The sequence below is a fragment of the Myodes glareolus genome, chromosome 23 (genome assembly GCF_982192425.1).
Source record: "Myodes glareolus chromosome 23, mMyoGla1.1, whole genome shotgun sequence".
In the NCBI taxonomy this organism is placed as follows: Eukaryota; Metazoa; Chordata; class Mammalia; order Rodentia; family Cricetidae; genus Myodes; species Myodes glareolus.
Window position 1 is genome coordinate 58,062,852 of NC_142048.1, and position 21,666 is coordinate 58,084,517.

At 49.2% G+C, this 21,666-nt stretch overlaps 1 protein-coding gene across 2 annotated transcripts in view; it reads right to left on the bottom strand.

Annotated features, from left to right (window-relative positions):
• Myo16 (myosin XVI) overlaps positions 1-21,666 on the bottom strand; it is a 473,090-nt gene that overhangs the window by 48,874 nt on the left and 402,550 nt on the right. For both annotated transcript variants that reach the window (XM_087900756.1, XM_087900755.1), the window contains exon 32: positions 15,223-16,413. In XM_087900756.1, coding sequence (XP_087756882.1) covers positions 15,223-16,413 — 1,191 coding nt within the window. The remainder of the gene's footprint in view (positions 1-15,222; positions 16,414-21,666) is intronic.

Below are 21,666 nucleotides of genomic sequence, written 5' to 3' on the forward strand. Positions count from 1 at the left end.
CATCCTCTCCTACACCGCCCCCACCCCCACCCCCAGCTCTTGCTTTTAGGATTCAGGTATCTGTTACGGCTAAATGTGGTAAGACCCCAACAGGCTTGCTTTGACCTGACATTGGCACCGGGTTCTATCAGGCTTACTATATGTAGCCTGTGCTGCATGGGGCAGTCTCCTTTAGACATCTGACATTGCTAATTCTTCCCTCGCAGGGCAGAATGACCAATCACACAGATGGACTCATGGGGGTAGTTCAGCGGTACAGCACTTGCTTGCATACGCGAGGCCCTGGGTTCAGTACCCAGATGGCAATCCACAGATGAATGAAAAATTCAACACAGAAAGGTTCAGCTGCCAGTCCGAATCCTCCCACTCCGCAGCCTGGGAGCTGGACAGAGCTTTCTTTTGCATGCTAGCACAGCCAAGCTTTGTCTTGTGGTCTTTCAGAGAGGTGAGAGTTCGTGGAAAGCTGGCAGGGAGCGCTCCCAGTTGGAGAGACTCAGAAGAGAGAGGCAGCGTATCCCTGAAGGAGAAGCATGCCTAAGGGCAAGGCATCTGCACTCCAGGCTGGGGTCTGCTGGGCTGGGCAGAATTCTAATCAACCCTAAGCACATGTGACCGTGGAAGAAGTATGTGGAAAGATGTTTTTCAGCAATGCCAGTGATGGGGGACGGGGACTCTGGAACCCAACATCAGGGAGTTTCCAGGTACCCCTGTCTGTGTTGTAGCTGGGTCAATCCACACTATGTTGACTGGTTGTACTTCTGTGAAAATGTATTATTTCAGAAATCCACAAATCACAGCCCTGTGGCCCCTGGGACTGCTCAGTATGGAGGAAGCTGAATGGTTCCCTACTATCCCAGGTCTAAAAGTCTAGCAAGGGAGCTGAATAACACAACACACACTCAACGGTGTTTCTGTAGAGTGTTTGCCTCATTCATTTGCTTTAATTGTGTGTGTGTGTGTTTGCCTAATGAGTCTTTTGTTTGTATATTTTGGTTTCTGTTTTTGTGTTTTGTGTCTATGAATCACATGTATACATACATACACACACATGCACACATACACACACACACACACACATATATATATATATAAATATGTATGTATTTAAAGAAGAGAGAGAAAGGGCATAGTTAGGTGGGTAGGGAGGATCTGGAAGGAGATGGAGGAGGGGAAAAGTGACCAGAATATAATGTATGAAAACATTCTCAGTAGACAGCAACAATGCACTTGTGCACACACACATGCATATGCACGCGCGCGCACACACACATGCATATGCACGCGCGCGCGCGCGCACACACACACACACACACACACACGCACACAGTGGGGATCTGCAACTCTACCCCATGATGCTCCTGCCCTTGCAAAGACGACCCATCGAGCATGCTCACCTCTCCAGCAGCAATTCCCCAGAGGGTAGAGTTGAGTGTAAGGGGAATCTTGCTTGTCCCCCACCCATAATTCATAGCCCACTCTCTGCCGAGTGTGGGGAGAAGCTTTACAGTAGGAAACATGTGCCCAACTGGGAAGATGGTTGGGATGGCAAAGCTGGTGAGTGACTGTCAGCGTAAACAAGGCTCCCAGACCCAGAAAAGGCATAGAAAGTTAAGCCCTGCCAAGTTTCTTTTAAATTTAACTAACTCGATCCTCAGTCTCTGCCATAAAAGGGGGGACCCTTGAACCCAGAACCACATGTGATCTTCCAGGCTGTGAGGTCTCTGACACTGCCGTTAGGCTCCCATCTCCTCAGTATTGAGTGGGGTGTGGATCCAGAAGTCCTGAAACAGTGCACAGAGGTGGAGTGGTGGCTGACATTCCTTCAGGCAAATAGCTTGTTCACGTGACAGGGACAGCAAGGGGAGGGGATCAAGTCTTCAGTTTTCTGCCTGCAACATCTAGTCTCGATGGGAAGCTTACGGTAACGCCAGTCATTTGACAAAAGGGACTCAGGTCAGGCAGAATCAGCAAAGCGAAGAAAGTAAAAGCCAGAACAGCAACAAGAAGAAACTAGAACGGTGGTGGACTGGGGCCTTCTCAAATGCCTTGCTCATTGGAGAACTCATTGCTAACGTGCCCACATAAAATATAACGGGAAGGCACAGACTGCGCCCAACTGAACAGGTCTAAAACACTGAGTTCCTAAGGCAAGGACACAAGCAGAGAGAGCCCACGCCTGGGAACAGATCACCAAAGTATCGGACACCTGGCGCAGAGGGCCCAGAGTTACAACAGAGCCCAGGGGCATGGTGGGTGCCACCTGCCTACAATGCACATTATCCACTCTGAGGGTTTGGATACTAAATGGGAAATCTCTATGGGGATTGCAAACCAGATTAAAAAACCCCACCGGGCTGCTGAGGCTGTTTCTCCAGTAGCCTTGGTGGCTTAGCCGCACCAATGGTTAAGGGACAGGCCCAGGTAATTCCTTGAGTCTCAAGAGCATGGGTTCGTGCGTCTATACCTCCATCAACCCACGGCAGTGATTGCCACAGAGAGGATATCCATCACCCAGGAGACAAGCATTGCTGACGAGAGTGACCACTGAGTCATCCGTGGGCTCGCTCCACGAGCCACCGGGAGAGATCCCCAAACAACCAGTGGGTGCTGCAGTTTCCTTTCTCGTGAGGCACCTCAAGGAGCCAACTGTGACGAATCCCAAGGGGACCGATGTGCACCTGAGCCTCCCAAAGTAGAAATCCTACCAACCCCAGGGTCTCTGAGAGCTGACACACCCAGAGTGAAAATTTACACAGCGTGGACTCATGCACAATGTTATAAAATACCATGTAAAATACCTTCTTGTTATGTGTACTTTGTACTGTGTGGACTCTGTACACATAACACATACATGGATTTCAGGTTTACACCGGGTCCCAGCCCCAGGATATGACATTAGGTATACGCAGGTACTCCAAAATACAGAGAACGACATAAGTTGTTTTATGTTCATAAGTAACTGGACACAGAAAGAACAAGGAAGCTCTCCTGGCGCGGGTGAAGTTAAACATGCCCCCGGCACTGATGAAGCACGCATGGGCAGCCCGTTTATATTGGATTTCATGGTCTGAGTTGATGGGGTGACTGACCAGGTCTCTTACTCAAGGAACAAGCCCCACCAAGATAGGAACTCAAATCACTGGATTCAGAGTCCGGAGCGTTAACCATTACACCGCGGGCTACACACCGTTCATCCCAGCACCGGAGGCAGAGGCAAGTGGATCTCTGTGAGATGGGTCTACACAGGGAAATTATGTGTAAAAAAAATAAAATAGAAATAAAAATAGCAAGTCAAACAAATCCGCCCTCTCCCTGAAGCCAGAAGCTGACTTGAAAACGCACACAGCTTCCCTTTCTAAGTTCTCCGGGTGTGGGGCCTACTCTGGCCTCCAGTCCGAGGGCAGATATTCTCTCACCCTGCCCCTTTCTCTCTTGTCCTCCTAGCATACTCTGCTCTTGCCCAGTGTGCCAGGCGTGGTCACGTGTGGACTGGGGATTAACTCACAGGGTCTGGTTAAACACTTAAAACGGAAAGGGAAGAGAGCACTCTAAACAGAAACACGCGTGTCTCTAGAATGAAGCCCAGTGTTGCCCGTGGAACCCGGATGCCATCCCCATGGGATGGGGGTTGCTCAGCACCCCCGTTTGCAAGGAAAGCCCGCATCAGTGTCCCTGGGGTTGGGGAGATGGACCCAGTGGGTACAGCGCTGTTGTGCAAGCCTAGGTCCCCGAGTTCAAATATCCAGCACCCGTGTAGACAGCCGGATGTGGCAGTATGCACCTGTAGTTCCAGTGCTCAGAGACGGGAGGGACCCAGGGACTCCCTGGCCAGTCTGTCTATCAAGTCGGTGAGTTCCAGTGTGAGACCCTGGCTCAAAAACACAAGGAAGAGCTACTGAACCCCAGAGAAAGACTCCATAAGCAGCCTGCAGCTGCAACACAGGCTTCTGGTGGAGAGCGATGGGGGAAGACACTTGGTGTTGACCTCTGGCAAACACACATGTAGCCCCCTCCCCAACACACACACACACACACACAAACACACACACACACACACACACAGAGAGAGAGAGAGAGAGAGAGAGAGAGAGAGAGAGAGAGAGAGAAGCTGAATCCATGCAGTTTAGACAGTGCTTTGGAACCAGAGAGCCACAAGCATATTTTGAATAAACAAATCAATCTTGCTCCTCCTAACAATTTCTCTCAGTCTATTTAAGGTCTCGGGGCAAACAGCAACCCTGAGTATGACGGCTACTTTATTATTATTGTGCCCGACATGAACCTGCGATACTTGAAGTCCTGGAAGGAGCTACGTGTCCTGAGGCCGCGTGGAAGCATAATCTCATTATCTATTAAATGAAATGTGTTCTCCAAAGTTGTCACCGAGGGCTCCTAAGATGTTTTTAATCACACAGACATGGAAACAGCACTCCGATTCCCAGATGGGTCAGATCACCGTGCTTTCTAATGATCATCTAATTAAGCAGACGGTTTGATGGCCTCCCAATGCCATATACGAAGCACAAAGGCTTCTTCCCCTACCCCTAAATTAGAGTAATGACTTCAACCTGGGTGAGAGAATGGTGGAGAATCCCCATCAAGCATTAGGGCTGGCAGTGGAGCTACTGCTACTAATTGGGGCTTTCCGTGCTGGTGTGGCACGTCAGTGGGTGGATGGATCCCTGCTAGGGCTGAGGTCAAGTGATGCGGATGGATGGGGCAAGGAGACGGGGAACCCAGTGTTGAGAACAGTAAGTGAGCCTGAGTCTGTGCATCAGTAACTGTGGGTGACATCTCCATGAGGACTGAAGGTGATCCGTCTATTAAAAGTCTCGGGGGACGCTGTTACTAGACACACATAAAGGTAGCTAAATAATAAGGGACAAAGCCAATTCTCAAAAACTAAGACTGTAGCAGATGCTGCTCCCCCCGACGGGATCTGCTGCTGAGCCTCGGTTATTTTCCCCGAGGGGTGTGCAAACTTTCCGGAGGATCACGGTGCATTGTCCATGTGTCCTATGTCCTCAGGAGTCCCCATGAGACCCGGCTCAGGCTCCCTACCAGGAGATGAAAGCTGAAAATTGACGCCAGGAAGAGTTATGGGGCCATAGATGCGACTCTAACAGCAGCTCCTACCTACAGCTCAGGCTTCTGTCTCCACGTGAGCTTTAAGCACCTGCCCTCAGGTGGTGGTGGAGTTAGGGAGGCAGAGATGGAGACAGAGCCATGCTGGATGAAGGGGGATGCCGGGACCTGGGCTCTGAGGGTTATAACCAGGTCCGACTTCTGGCCCCATCTGTCTGTCTCTGTTTCAGCCCCATCACGTCACCAAGCAGCCTCGCGCTCCTAAGGCTACAGCTCTGTCTTACCACCTTGATAGAGCCAAGGTGAACCCTTCTCTCTTAAGCTGTTTCTTGTCATGTGTTTTGTGATAGGAATCAGGTCTGTAATTAACAAGCCCTGATACCTGGTTTCCAGACAGGCATGCTCGGCCTTGGCTTCCACGCACTGCTTTTTCGCACACAGAGGGAAAATGGTAAAACCCAAAGTCTCCAATGAACACAGTGTCCTCTGAAATACTCCCGTGTGGACATTTCTCTGGAGGATTATGGTTTTGAGTATGGAAAAGCTCCTTTGGTGTTTTTTGTTTGTTTGTTTATTGCTGGTTTTAAGGGACTTTGGGTAGAGCATAGGTTCTCAGATGCCACGGTACAGTGTGGGCTATGTTGTGAACCAGTGGGGCGTCGGCTGCCAGCCCCACTCTCTGCCTGGGTGTGAGCAGTGTGTCAGGAGGAAAGTGAATCCTGCTCTCCTGTGTCCTCTTGTCACAGTTCACAGACAGACACAGCACAGGGTAGCAACAGGAAAACTGAAGATTTCAAAGAACAACTAGGCTATCACAGCTGGAGTCCAAGACACTCTGGCAAAATGAAGGGAGGTGAGTGTGACCCACTCCAGATATAAAGCCCCAGACAATGTAACATTGTGTATGGTCATCTCTGAGACTGTGGAATTTTTCTAGGCCGCTTGTATAAATGATTACAGTCAGGAACAGGTAGGTAATTACACTGGAAAGTAATTATAAATCAGTCCTGCCTCCTAATGCTTTTACTGCAGCGAGAGCTGAACATTGATGTCTCTGCAGGGTAACGTAGTTCTTGCTTTCTCTTTTCAATCGTTTGTTTCTGAGTCTGTGTATGTGTGTCTGTATATTCATGTCTGTATGTGTGTGACCCTGCCTCTGGAGGCCCTAGGCTGAGGCTGAGAATCATCCTTGGCCATTCTTCCACCAATCATATTCATTGACGCAGGGTCTCACACACAAACACAGAGAGCATTGGTCTGACTTATACTGCTGGCCTTTTCACTCTAGGCTTCCCCATTTCTGCCTTTGGAGGCTGACGTTACAAGTGGGCCACCACTCCTAGGCATTTATTTGAATTCCTGGGGATAAGAATTCTGGTCCCCTGTCTTTCTTAAAAGGCAACTTGGGGAGAAAAGGGTTTATCTGGTTTACACATCCACATTTTAGTCTATCACTGAAGGAAGTCAGGACAGGAACTCAAACAGGGCAGGAACCTGAACTCAAGAACAGATGTGAAGATCAGGAGGGGTGCTGCTTACTGACTTGTGCTCCATGGCTTCCTCAGTCTGCTTTCTTACAGGACCCAGGACCCCAGCCCAGGGATGGCACCACCCACCACGGGCTGGGCCTTCCCCCCTTGGTCACTAAATAAGAAATCACCCGACAGTTGAATCTTAGGGAGACATTGTTTTGAACTGAGGTTCCCTGCTTTCAGATGACTCTAGCTTAAGTCAAGGTGACATAAGACCAGCCAGGGCGTCCTCACACTTGCCCAGCAAACGCTTTAACTGCCAAGTCATCTCGCAGTTCTTACACGGGGTGTATCTTATCCTGCACATCATTTCTGATTATCCCTCCACGGAGGAATGAAACACTGGAGAGTGTGGTAGGCAGCAACAACGCGGTGCAGATCATTAGGGAGCTCTCTCTCTCTCTCTCTCTCTCTCTCTCTCTCTCTCTCTCTCTCTCTCTCTCATTGCTGAATGGCTTGCAGAATGGAACCCCAAGGCTCTCCTGTGAGCCCCCAGTGGCACTTTAATTTATAATCCGGAGGAGAGGCTCACCATACACATAGCTGCTTGCTTTAACAGGCTGACAGTATGAAAAAAAAATGCTGGTTATAAAAGGCAGTCCTCCTCTGAAAACACTGTGTTATTTCTGGAGTTTTTGGTAGCAGGTTCTCCTGCTGACAGTGCATTCCAAGCCTAACGGCCTCTTGGCTACATCTGGCTCATCTGAAAAGATGCCCTGTTTTTGCCAGGTGCACAGCCCTTGACAGACGGGCTTGCAAGCGACTGTAGGTTTAGAGACGATAGGAGAATAGGTAATCCACTCAACTCAAAGCTAAGTTTTACACTACACCGAACTAAATATTTTCTTCTATAACCTTCTGTTTGGTTTTGTTCCAAGGAATCATGGAATTGTGAAGTGACAAGAGCAACTGGAGTGGCCGTTATTAGGAGTGGGGTGGCTTTAATGTTTTCTCAACAGATGACCATGATGGGAGCCAAATACAGTCTGCGGTTAGTTCTTGGGTTAGTCTCGTTTCTCACTTTGCTGTCAGTGATGACTTCACCTCTGTGTCTACAATGTTTAGCAAACAGTGAAGTCCCGTCTACCTTGTCACTGCCCATCTAGTTTCTGGAAGGGTCCTCACCAGATATGTGACATCTACTCACGAGATGGCATCTTACATCCTCATCCCTACAAGGAGCCAGTGCTCTCTGGGCAAGATTCTTGGTGGGCACATCTATGATGGATCTTCAGTACGGCTTGCCTTCGGTCGTAAGGACTCCGCTCCTGTGTTAGGTTTTCTTCCTTTGTTGTGACCAAATACCTGGGAAGAAGTCACTTCAGGAGGGGATGTTTATGTTGACATCACAGTTCTGATACAGTTCATCAGAGTGGTGAAGGCAGGGTGGTGGGACCAGCTCCTGCCTGTCAAGGCGGGAGGATGCTTTCTTCCATATCCTTGGATCCTGAAGCTGAAAGAGGAGGCTGACTTCTCAGAGCCTTTCTCCTTTCACTGAGTCCCAAGCCCCAACTTGTGTGATGGTGCTGCCTACAGCCAAGGAAGTTCTTCCCCTTAGTTAACTCTCTCTGAAAACACCTAACCGTCATCCCCAAATGCATGCTTCACTAATGTCACCCGTGTTCCTTAATCCAGTCAAAGGAGCAATCCAAATTACACACCACAGGTTCATCCCTTATCAACTTGACATCCACACATTTCTCTCTCAACAGTGACAGTCCCCAGTCAGAATGCTGGAAAGGTCCAAGACAAAAGGGATGCAGAGAATGGGGACAGGGATCATGGAATCTGATGAACAGTCCTGACCCCATCTTCCATGCAGGACCCTACGACAGCACAGTGGACTTTGGGGATCAGGGTTGCATAGAGAACAAGAGCAGCATTCTAGAACAATCTCCCAGCCACGAACCTGCTCCCGGAAGTCTCCTTGGAATGCAGACAAAAAAGCAATAGGTTTTATCTGCAGCTTACCACATCTGTCCTGGGTAATGAGTTTGTGTCTAACTTCAGAACGGAATTGTTTTCTCAGGGAGGGTCTTGGTATCACTATTTTCATGTTAATTGTTTTCAGAAACTGAAAATAGAATGGTAGGGTTTGGGAGAACCATTGCGTCTGGCTCCTGATGTTAGATTTTTGTCTCTTAATCCTGAAAGCCTCAGCTTGCTCCTCAGTAAACAGGGAGGCAACACCTGCTTCTCTCCCTCACGGAGAAAGGGAGGCAGAGCTCTGATCAATAGGAGGGAGCCGCAGGTAATTGGCAGCTGCTGTGCTGTGGATGAACACCATCACTTCCACAGCCTATGTGGGAGTCTGCTGGCAACAGCATGGCCACGCCACGGCACTGCTTCTCCAACTTCCAGGGCTTTGTGCTCTGTTGTGGGAGTTGCCTAGCTTTTGAGGGGTAGAGGAAAGAAATGGGCACACCAAAGCCTCACCAGGAAGCCGAGAAGTAGCTTCTGGATGAAAACCTGACACCTCTCTAGGTCTCAGTAGTGGGAGCTGTCTGCTGCCCTCTCCGCCTTCCCCTGCATCCAAGGCTACATTCACCTCTCCCAGGCCACTGCCATTCTCTGACAGATGATGTTTGTGAAATCCCTCCACAAACAAGGTGCACTCAAAGAAGACAGTGGTGTCCAGGGATACTTGGAACTCAGCCAAGGGTCCCACCTGCCTTGGGACCTCACGTTAGAGATTTGTTCCTCTACTGGGGTTTCTCTCACTGAAGTGGGAAGCCCACAGTCTGGGAGAAGTCGGGGCAGAGACAGGAGGTTTGGGCCTTTATTGTTTTGGATTTCTAGTAGCAAGCTCTTCACATATACTCTGAGTTATTGGGTAACTGTAAAGGGATTCATTCTAGAAGTCTGTCTGCACAAGTTTGGCAGTATGTCTGCCTGCAAAACCTGACTGTATGTTTGTCTGCACAATTCTGGCTGTATGTCTGTCAGCATAAGCCTGGCTGTACAATTTGCTTATATGAATTACTGGGTATTTGGAGAGGAAAATTATGGTACTTTGGGGGAGATAAAAGTCAAACTATGAGCACCTAGGCATTTAAAAAGTTTCCCCAAATATTACAGAGGACAAAGAGCTCTGCCCTTTGCATGGGGAAATTTGGCTACTGATCAATTTATTAAAAACCAAACAACATTTCTTAGCGTCATTGACTAAAGTATGATTTTTTTCAGACATTGGAGAATTAGAAACACTCAACTGTATAGCCATATCTCCCTCACACAGATACTTTTGCTTGATGCAGAGGGGCCAAGAAATTAATGAAAAGTCCCATTTGCCAGATAGCCATGGTGCACCAGAGCCCATGCGCTTGAGGAGGCCACAGAGCTGGTGCGAGAACATTTGCCCAGTTCCTTTTGTGCACAGGCCTGATGTGCACTTGGTTGTAAGCGGAAACACCAGCCTTCTCCGGGGATGCCAATCGAGTTTCTCCTCATTTGGACCCGGAGGGCAATTTTATGTTGATTTGAGACAGTTCCAGAATGCAAGGGGATGTCTGTGCTCCTGAATGTTTGTAATCTTCTGTGTTAGTGGAGGCTGTAGATGGTGCAGGTCAGCAGGGAGACTCGCAGGCTAACTATGCTCGGTTCTGTCTACACCTTTGATGACAGCTATGTGCCTTAGGGCTACCTTTGACCTGCACCTAGGAGCATGCACACACACTCAAGCACCTTATTACCGAGGGTGACATTTGGAGCAGAGGGGAAACTGAGCAGCTGTGGACCACAACACAAGATCTGCCCACTGGCAAGAGGCATAGGCGATACCTCCCATTATTTGAGGTCAAGATTTGCATAAGTGCTGCCATCTCATCTGAATAGATCAGAGATTAAGGGATGATTGTGTTGTAATTTCTGTAGCAAACGCCGTCAGCAGAGAACAGATATTTCCAAACAGTGAGCTTGAAGGAGAAGGCATGGATCCTTGCTGGGAAGTCAGGAAGGCTTCTCGCTGCTAAACAACGTCCAGATGCTTGCATGCACCATACCTGGCATAGAAGCATTGAACCCTCACCAAATATTGACTCAAGATGCCACTGCCTTTGTCTCTGAGCAGAAGATGAGATGGAAATTCTTTAACTTCGGGCTTTCCCATTTAGCACTGTTTGGATGTAATATTTAGAAAAACATTATCTTCCCCAATAGCAGAAGGGCTGTGTACATCACCTATCTATTCCAGGGAACATCACCAAAACTAAACGGAGGATCTTGCTGGGGTGCGTTTTGGTGCTTATGCAATGAACAGTGAACCCCGGATTCCAGAGTCAGCATGGCTGGGGGAGTGGGCACCCTTTCTAATGCAGACGGGATGCAGGGATGACTGTCTGAGATAAAGGGACTAAGAATACGTCTTTCCCCTTGAAGGGCATATAGATGAGCTATTTATAAATAGTAACAAAGATTGGCCCCTGGCATGTACTTCCAGCTCACCTAGTGGCGGGGAGTGGCGTGGGCAGAAGAGAGACAAACAACACAGAAACAGAGCTTTCTCTGCAACCCTGTAGCCCTGTAACCCGTTCCCTTTGGTCCATTCGAAATCACCTACAGGTAAACTTTAAAGTCCTTTAAAGTCTAAGACAAACTACATTCTGAGATAAAAAGCACCCTTCTATGAAACTTAATTATAAAATACAGACTTCCAAACCCAAAATATTCTTATCTGGGATGTTTACATAACCAAATAGAATGTCCATTTCCACTTGGATTACGCTAACCTTCAGTGAAAGTGCCGACTCTAGGAAATATCTACATGCCGATGTCTTTCTAACTATGTCTCTGCACATCTCATCTACTCTATCTAAGGCAGATTTTCCATCAACAAAAACTCAGTTCACCTACTGAACACAAGACAGGCTGTACAGTTATCTTTGGTTGCGATCACTTCCAAGGACCCATCTTGTACACTCTGGGTTCACAGGGTCAGAAGATAATGAGATGAGTGTTTTTTAAAGGAATAGTTCATGAATAAGATTCATCTTCGTTCTACTTGGCTCCCTTCCACCATCCTGGCCCAGACTTCCACAATGTAGCTACTTCCATGGACACCCCATCTTCCTGAGCTTTTCCAGTGGACCAAGCCTCACAAAGAGCACAAGGTCTGAACTACCACTCAGAGCAATTGCGCCTCCTAGTGGCCTGGCTGAGCATCGCTCGCCACTTGAATGAGGCCTCACGTTTTCAAAGGAAGCAACTAGAAATGATCACCCTGGTAACCGATCAAAGACATATGTCAAACAGCTGATACTTTAACTCTAGGAGGGCAAAGGCAGATATTGGTCCATCCGTTTCCACCTCAAGGGCTGAATGGCGAAATTCCATTTCTGCTTGGAATCTGAAAAGCGCAAATTGGGCATTTGTGAGTTTCTTCCCGCCAGGCTCTATGACTGTTGTTGCTTGCTGCACCTCAGTGACAAAAACGTATATTTCACCCTCCACCCTGACCTTTTCTTAAAGAAGTGTGGGAAGAATGGTTCCAGACAGAACCACTGTCTTCTTGTCAGGCTTCGCCTCCCTTGAGGAGAGGAACTCTAAGCAAGCTTATTTATTTCTCCAGGTCTCAGTATCCTCCCCCCCTTTAATACAGGCATATTTGTCCCAGGCACCTGAGAATAGAGTGTGGGAGTAGCAGCCTGTTGAAACAGTGCCTGGAGCCCTTGCTTCCGCCACCTTATGGCCACCATTGTTTTCAGTCGTGTGAATATGCCTATTTTTTCCCTCCAGGTCTGCATCCCATACTATCAGAACTGACAAGATTCTTTAGCTTTCAAGAACAATCCAAAGCCCGGCATGGTGACTCATGCCTGTGATCCCAGCCTGGAGACTGAGGCAGGAGAATTGCCACAAGTTGGAGGTTGGCTTAGGGTACATATTGAGACTGTATCTTAAAAACAAACGAGAAGCAAACGATTTTTAACGAATGTGGTTGCTCACGACGTCTAGAACAGTCATGGGGTAGAATTGCTCACCAGAGAACCTCATTGCTGTTCACGATTTCTCACTCACACCTGAACTCAAAATACCTGCAAACGAGGAATTTACTGACCATTTCATGTCCCCGAGGTCACCATGCCCCAAAGCCAGAGGAACACTATGCTGCCGAGTGTACAGAGCCCTCTCCACACTTCATGGCTACCCAGGAATAAATGGGAACCACCACGGATGCCTGCCATGACGGCAAAGTAACCACGCACTAGATGAATCAATGTCCAGGTGATTTTAGGTATAAAAATGCTTTTCAATCTAAAGAGGCCAGAGGAAGATGGCTGAGAATGTGGAAGGAAGCAATCCCTTGGGTACACTGTGAATAACAGCCCGCGGACCCTGCAATAGAAAGTGGATTTACTCCGCTGAGGATGAACCCTTGTAAGCCTTAATAATCACGTAAGCCGCTCCAGCACACGGCAGGGGCATTAAATCCCTCCCTTCCACATCTTACCCATAACCCCTTTCACATTCTCAGAGATCAGCCTGCTCTATCTCATGAGAGCATGTCAGACAAGCGCGTAAGCCCATTTCCCTCACAGGCCAGAGAGAATTCCCTCATGCTCAAGCGAGTTGTTGGGAACTCCTACATCTGGGCAGGGAGGAGGACCTGGGCTCCTGTCGCTGGGATTTTGGGTATTACAACAGTAGTCATAAATGGTCCTAAGGATTTTCTTTTCAAATTAAAATGCATTTTGTGAAAATCCAAAGTAAGAACAGAGAGGTGCTGCTGTACGCTTCAGCTGTTCTGTGGGTTGATGTCACCTGGGGAGGGAAGCAAAGTTACAGGATGTGTCCGCAGGCTTGCTGACACTTGTCTGTACCCTTGATTCTTCATCCTCCTCCTTTTCCTCCTCTTCCTCCTCTTCCTTCTCCTCCTCTTCCTCCTCCTCCTCCTCCTCTTCCTCTTCCTCCTCCTCCTCCTCCTCCTCTTCTTCTTCCTCTTTTTTCTCCTCCTCTTCAATTTATTTCATTATTTATCTACATATACATGAGCACACCTGTGTACCTGTGTGTGGGTGCTTGTGGGAGCCAGAAGAGGGCTTCAGATCCTTTGGAGCTGAAGTTACAGGCTGCTGTGAGCTACCTGATGTGGGTGCTGGAACAGAACCCACACCCCCAGGAAGAACGGTAAGTGCTTTTAACTGTTGAGCCATCTTTCCAGCCCCGCCCTCCAGGGTTCTAAGTAACAAGCTCTGTCTGGACTTATATGAACTTCACCACTTTTAACAGAAAGGAATCTAGAAGAATTCCTTTCTGACCTACAGGAAGGCACAGTCAACGGGCTCTGAAAACTTAGTTCTAGCACCAAATAGCAATTTTGACATTATTTAATGCCTTCTTTTTAGAGCCCATTTTGGTTGCTGTGATAAAATATGACTTGTAGAATTCTAGTAGTTTGCTGTTCCTTACACGTATAATTTCACTTATTAACAGCCTATAATTAGAATAAATTGTTAGTTAAACAAACAATCAGCCTCATAAGGCATAGCTGGGGAGTGGTTCCTCTTCCTCTTCTCAGAGGTTCCTAGCCTTGCCCTAATTTGTTTATATTGCTTTCCACTGTTTCTTAATTTTACTATATAAGGTCCTGCTCTCATCAATCCAGAGAAGCTAACATATTTATTTCTTCCTTAAAGAAAGCAGGCTGATGAGTGCACAGAACACTGTGCTCTGGGTTTAGCTCTAGCCATCAGTCCCTGGTCTTGCCCCTGAGTAAGACTCCTCCCCACTCTGAGATCTCTTATCCGAAGAGGCTCAGGTACCCATTGCCTCTGTCCTCAGTGGGACGTAAGGATCTGGCGGTTACATTTCTCCTCGGGATAGAGAGATGTCTGCCTCATTTCCTGTCCAAAAGATAGAACATTAAGAAGACATTTTTGATTTTGTAAATCTCTATGACTGCACATCACACAGGACACCGAGGAGGAACAGATGTGCTGAGCACCATATCAGAGATTGCCAGAACATTCCCAGAGAATGGCGAAGCTGGCTGCATTCCTCATCTGCAGAACACAGGGTGTTTTTTGCTGCTGGCAGCTGGTTCTAGCTGCAGCAACCTAATTGCCAGCTCCCTGGAGTAGCCAGGAACTGCGGACTGTCCCTTCAGCTGAGCTGCATCTGAGAAAACAGAACCAGAACGAAGCTTCGCTCTTCCCTGGGCTGGGGATGTGAGAGAAGAAAACCTGACCACCAGGGCCACACCCTGCTATGGACAAGGGAATAACTGGACAGATGGCAATCCCAGATACTGTTGGGACATAAGGACACCAGGGATGGATGGCGAATAGGAAATCAAACACAAGTCAGCAGCGTCAAGCCAGTAATGGATGTCATGTTCAAGCTGTAAGAAAGTGTCATAGGAAAACAATAACAACACAGATGAGCAGGAACATGTCAATCTTGCTCTAGCTCACATGCCTCAAGTGCTAATTTGTCACGTCATGTCAGGGCTGGCATTGAGAAGTCACAGAAAGACGAGTTCCTACCTTATTGCTACTGGTCGCCTGGAGTCAGTTTCTGGGACACCAGCTCTGGCTGGTCCCCCACACGGGATGTGGCTTACACTGTGCACATAGAGGAGCATGCACACACCCAGGGTTCTGCTCACCTTCAGCCTCCCTGATCCTGCGCCCCACTGCGGACCTGCGCAGCACACTCCTTCCCGAATTGAAGAGGCTGGCCAGTTCGTCCAGGGGGCTGGACAGCGGCCTGCTGTTGGGTGGGCTGTAAGGGCTCGGAGGGGAGAAGGTGGATGAGGCTTTCCTGAGGTCTGCTCTGACTGTCCTTCCAGGTGAATATGGAGTTTTGACGAAGGAGCTGCAGGGACCCAGTACTGGGGCTGAACTGGGCTTGGGCTGTGTTCTGGGCAGGTCAGAGTTAGTCAGCGCTTTAGCTGCCGTAATCAAGACAGAATCTGGCGGGAAGGCGAAGTGTGTGGGTGGCCGGCAGGGTGCAGGGGTTGGTCCACAGGGTGCAGGAGGTGGCCCTGGGGGTGGTGGAGGCGTGGAAGGTGGTGAGACTCTGCTGGACCCATTAAACACAGCAAATCCAGGGGAGGCTGGCTGGTCACTATCGCCCTTCTGGGCTTTTGAGGACTGTGGTGACAAGGGGCTGGAGCCTTCAGATTGCACCGGGTACTTGAGGTTGGTCTCCAAGACCGGCAGTTTCTTCACCTCCAGGGGTGTCAGCGGTGACTCATCAGAAGCTGGGGAGCAGGTCACTGGGGTGGGAGGGAAGACGAGGAGCGGTGGTCTGTGGGGAAGCAGATTCGGGAAAGGTGGAGGGATGTCACACGTGTCCTTCAAGGGCTGGCAGTCCCCTCCGCTAGCCTCCAAGACGATGGCTTTTCGAGTCTCCAAAAACAGAGGAGGTGAGGCAGGCAGGAAGGTGAGCATCCCCGGGCCACAGCCCTCCTCAGGCAAGACATACTTCATCTCCTCGTACACAGACTCGCCCTGGTCGGGGCTGTCCGTCTCGGAGCCTGCTGCCCTGGCTGCGTTCCCCACCATCTCTATGTACACAGGCTCGGCATCATCCTCATAGTCCCCCTGTGGCAACGGCAGGTGCAGGGGCAGCTGTGGTGTGCACGGTGGCACCGAGTCAGGCCTGGCCCACTGCACACTCAGCGTCCCTGGGGCCTGATGCCTGCCCGCATGGCCCATCACACCAGGAGGCCGCGGCCCCCAGATCTCCTCGTAGGAGCCGCTGAGCTTCGTGTGCGGACTTCTCTTTGGCTTTCGAGGAGGGATTTTCTTCATGGTGCTGTAATCATCGCTGTGAGGTCTGGGTCGTGTCAGAGCTAAGGCAGAAGACAGACATACGAGGGTCAGTCGGCAATGTGTCCCAGAGAAGCCAGGCCTCTATGGGGTCGAGCAACCCTGCCCTGAATCCTTTTGGTTGACACCACCCCGGTGTTCTCTGAGCAGAAAAGCCTCCTGGCTTGTGTTCCTGCCACCTTCAGGACTCTAAAGAGGGACCTAGATGCACGAGGTCACTGAGGGAAACTACCTTTGGTCTCAGCGCCAGAGGCACAGGCTGCACACTGTGGAGGATGAGCCACAGTAGCCCTCAGAGAGGGAACTACAACAGACGCTTTAGGATGGTGTCTGCTCTCCTGGGTGACAGCACCCGGTGGTTGGGGATGTGTGCAAGTGAATGGCGGTGTAGAACTGTAATTGTGCAAGATGTCTAGCCCTTCCTCAGCCTCACATAGCAGAGGAAAGCCATTCCCTCAGAGGCGGGGGACAAGCTAACGGGTGTGAGCAGAGTGTTTTGCTGTGCTTCTGGCAACCTGTGCTCACACTGCGGTGGAAATGGCAAAGAGCGTGGTTGGTTTGCTACCTCCATGGCCAACTTTGCATGTTGGTGTCATCATAGAAGTAGACAGCTACTATAAACCGGAGACGCTAACTCCCCAGTTCCTAACAAGCAAGCAATCATTCCAACTCCCCAGAGCACTGACCCACGGCACCCCCTGAGCTTCACCCAGGCAGCCTAGGAAGCCGCTTGGCCCAATAGCACTGTGGTGCCACTTCATAGACACAGCAGCAGCAGGCTGATACGAATAGCAGTTTTTCCAGCTGGCCTCTGAGTGGGAGGGTCTCGGCTGTTGCAGAGAGAGATGTTGACAGGCTGGGCCATGGCAGTGCAGTTTCTACCCGGTTCCTATTCCGGTAGAAGCCTCACTGAGTGAATCCTGACTTCACTTGAGAAGTGTGGACACCTCACAGTAGTCCCCTCTGTGGGATGTGTGGAGAGACCTCAGGGAGGGGAAGAGACACTATGTGGAGAGGGAAAAGATACTTCAAGGAAAGAGAAGCCTCAGGGAGGGGAAGAACCGAGGTCAGAAGGTTTGAAGACTTTACCATCAGATCTAGAAATAGATGAGCCACGCCTTTAAGGGCCTCAGGTGTGAAGACAGCCATGGTCACACTGCAGAGAATCAGCCAGATTCTAGACTTACCAGAGAACACAGCCAACATCCTTAAATCCAAAGTCACTGACATCTGGGGAATTTGTAACCCCAAGCATGCTGTGCAGTGAAGACAGCCATGGTCACACTGCAGAGAACCGGCCAGATTCTAGACTTACCAGAGAATACTGCCAACATCTTTAAATCCAAAGTCAGATATCTGGGGAATTTGTAACCCCAAGCATGCTGTGCAGATATTGGAGCCTATGAGTAGACTGCGGCTCTGGCTGAGACACAGTGACCTCGCCTGGGAAGGTCAGCATTGATGTGACCCTTAGCAGCAGCCTAGACTCTGAAAGGGTCTAGGACAGATGCAGTGCGGAAACTGGAGAAAGCTACACAGAGCCGAGCAGGGCTTAGGCTACCGTGAGAGGGTGGGTGGGAAATGTCCAGCTGGCTGAGGATGCTTCCGGGTCAGGTGACCCAGTGGCTGGAAGGGTCCTTCCAGTGTTACATCGAAGAGACAAGGCAAAGAACTTATTATGAAAAGGGATCAGGGCTTTCTCTGTCTATGACCCCATCATGGCTCCCTGGCATGTTTGAAGAGGGGACACTATTCCAACATGGAGAAAGGGACTTGGACACCCAGGAAGCTGCTCTGAAGTTGGTGCCACACACACACTGACAACATCCTCCATTAAGACTTCAGAGAAACCTGTGGAGCCCTTTATTGATTTCTCTGAGGAAGCAAAGCAACGGGCCCGAGTGTTGCCTCACAGACAGTGAAGAAAACCGAACGCAGGAGACCCGAAGATCCCAGAGCATCAACCTCTTAAGGCAAGGAAGGTGTTAGTCGGGGCCAGGTCTCCATTTCCAACTATCGGATTATTGTTGTAAGTGTCACACACAAAGGACCCCGGAAGTCACGACACTTCCCCTTTTAGGCACGATCATGTGTAACATGTCAGATACTGTCTGTCCAGCCGATGTGGACTGCCATTTTAGTCACAAGTCTACGGAACTTTGCCCAGGTGAACACGAAAAGCTTGGCCTTGAGGGGCCAGGGCCTCTCACTCTGTGTAAGAAAGTTCAACCTAAGCCTTGAGTTCGGGTGGTGCTGGAAGGGGGCTTGGGGGGCTCCAGACGGTGGAGACTATTGTACATGAGAAGAGGTTGAACTGCTTAGTTCAGTCTGGACCGAAAGCCTCTGGATTTTTCCAAAACATTTGCCCCAGATTTATTTTCAGTCCTATCAAGTGATTGAATCCATATCTCCTTTCCCTAACATGGAAAGGATGCTGGGACTGTCCAGGTAGATAGGGTGAGGCAGACGCGATGATTCGTGTCCCCTGCATCAAAGGCTGGATCTATCTGCCTGCATCTCCTCTCCTATGGTGAAGACCCTGGAGTACTGGCTTTCCAGGTTAACCCCACAAGCCTCCATGCCATCAAATCAGAAGCAGAGGCCAGCTAGGGATTCAGAAACCCTTGGATGTGTAGGCCTCAGGTGACTAAGGCATCCGACCTGGTGACATGCTTCTAGATCATTTATGTGGGACCTTGAGTGGGAACCACCAGACAATCCATGTCTACTGAGACCCAAAGCTGGTGAGACAGAGAATAGCCATCACCTTATTTAAATCACTGTTTGGGTGGGTTGCTAAGCAACGGTAGGAAATGAATGTAGCACCCCTCCAGATGTGCTTTAAAGGCAAGGTCTTTTGTATTAAATGGTGAGGAGCCTGTTGAATGAGGAAGCCAAGAAACAGCTCTGGGGGTCTCCCTGAGTGGACTAAAGCTGGATGCCTGAGGGACAAAGGACTGGTCATACCGTGCCCCCTGACTTTGTTACTTCATCTGCAGAGGGCCATGATTTGCCACTGGGTGCTATAGGATGGACAACACTAAGAAGAAGGTCCCCCATGTCAGCAAACATCCCTCCTTTTCTTCCGACTCCTCAGCAAGAGATTAACCATTGCAGGTGGTCATGGGAGCTACACAATGCTCCTTAAAGAATGGTTGGAGCTCCAGCAGGGGCCTTGCCTGGAGGAAGACAGTGATTCTATAGGGAACACACTTCCTGCCGATCCTCTGAATATTAATTTGGAGTCTCTGTGGGCCAGGATGAGGGATCTTCATTCTTTATAAGCTAAAATTAGGGAAGCCATAGTTAGAGTATTGAAATCTAATTTGGGCTGGTGGCTATTTCGGGGTGCGCACACGCGATTAGCTTATTTGCAAGTACGGCTGCAAGGACAACTAAAATTTACTCATGTCAAGCATTTTCCTTTTTTAGTTTCTAAGTTTTTGCGTAAAATAATCACAAGCACTCAACAATGCCAACAGAACAAAGTCTGAAAACAGCCCTGTCCCTGGGTAGAATATTGGGCATTTTGGTATCTGACAGGAACTCAGAAGCCACACTGCACCTCCAGTCTCAGGACTCGGAGATGCCATGCCTAACCGAAGTTGTAAAGTTGTGTTCAACATGTCCTAAGCTCTGGGAGGAGAGAAACATTTTCACCAACAAAATTCCTCCCTTTGAGGTTTTTTTTTGTGTGTGTGTAGGTATATTGGTGGTGTTTAAGTCACCGTTCACACCAGCACAACCTGGTCCTATTATGTCCGAAAATAAGACAGGGTTCATGCAAACATCGAAAGAGAACAAGAGGAAAATGAGAGACAATGAGGATTTGTTTAAGAGCCCCTGATTTCCAGCTCTACCCGTGTGGTTTTGCTTAGGCCCAGTGCTTACAGTATCTTTGTTATTGTTCGTCTGTCCATCACAGAGCATGGGCGCATTCTGCATTCATGCTTTCTGTTTTCTTTGTCTTCACACCTATGTGACTTTTGGCCCCTTGGTGACAGAACAGTGTCCTCCTAGTATGCTCAGAACCTAGGGACCTTGGATTGGGCTTCCCAAGATGTTCTGAGACTTGTTTAGGGAGTTGATAAAGCTTGCCAGGTATAAAGAGAAACAGGGCTGGTTTCACTGATGCTGTACTGCTGAACCTTGTTCCATATTTTGGAGACTTTGGCCTTCTCTGGGTCTCCCGTCATCACTACCCCATCTCATCTCGGCAGGTTAGATGCCCCTTTCACTATCCACACTGCTCAAATGAATTTTCTCCTCATTCCACTCACCCCTTCTGAGATTCTCTTCTAGATCTGGAGCTGAGACCCTACAGCAGTGGCCCTGGCAATGAGATTGCACCACTACACCCCTGCCCCATCGCAGGTGCTTTGCTTACGGGATGCTGATTCTCACAGGCCCAGCCTAGTGGAAGAGCGAACCAGCTTCCGGCCAGTGCCTGTTCTGACTCATCCTGCATCCAGGGACTGTCTACTGCACAGCCTCGACATTGTCCCCTGGCCGCCACTGCTTTCCTTTTTCCAGGTCACTTGAAAGAGAGACCCTTCACGCTGCACACGGAGGCCACGTGAGCTTCTCCCACGCCACCTTCTAAAAGCCGTGGTAATACAACTGGTGCATTAAAAAATAGCTGCCCTTATTTTTGAGTCAAAAAATTCCTACAAAGGCCTTTCTTATTCTTTCTAAAATAAAAAGATCAATTTATATCTCTGTGTGTGAGTGTTTGCCTACATATGTGTATGTGCACCACACACATGTCTGACCTCCACAGGTCAGAGGAGGGTATCACATCCCCTGGAACTGGAGTTACAGATGGTTGTGAGCCACCATGTGAACATGGGGAATCAAACCTGGGTTCATGGAAGAATAGTTGGTGCTCCTCACCGCTGAGACACCTCGCCAGTCCTCTTATTCCCTCTTAAAGGCACTAAAGAATATGGCTTTGAAGGGATCTGGGATGCTGCCGCTGCTCTAGGTGTCTGTCAGGGGTCAGAAGCCTGGGTCTTCCTTTAAATTGAGTTTGTTTTGCTGTGTTTCTGTATCACTGGCCCACTTGACTCCATGTCCTAGGATGCTAGGTTTTGGCGAGGTCTTCTCAGGCATTAGCTCCAGAAACTTCTCCCACTTACCCAACGCTACCACCACCTCTCTTTTCTCTCCACAGCAATGGTCTGTGGCTAAAATCGTCATGAGTTGACTTGCTTACTACCCTCCCTTCCCCATGTGGTTGGCTCCATTTCTGTGAAGGACACACTCACACAGGTATG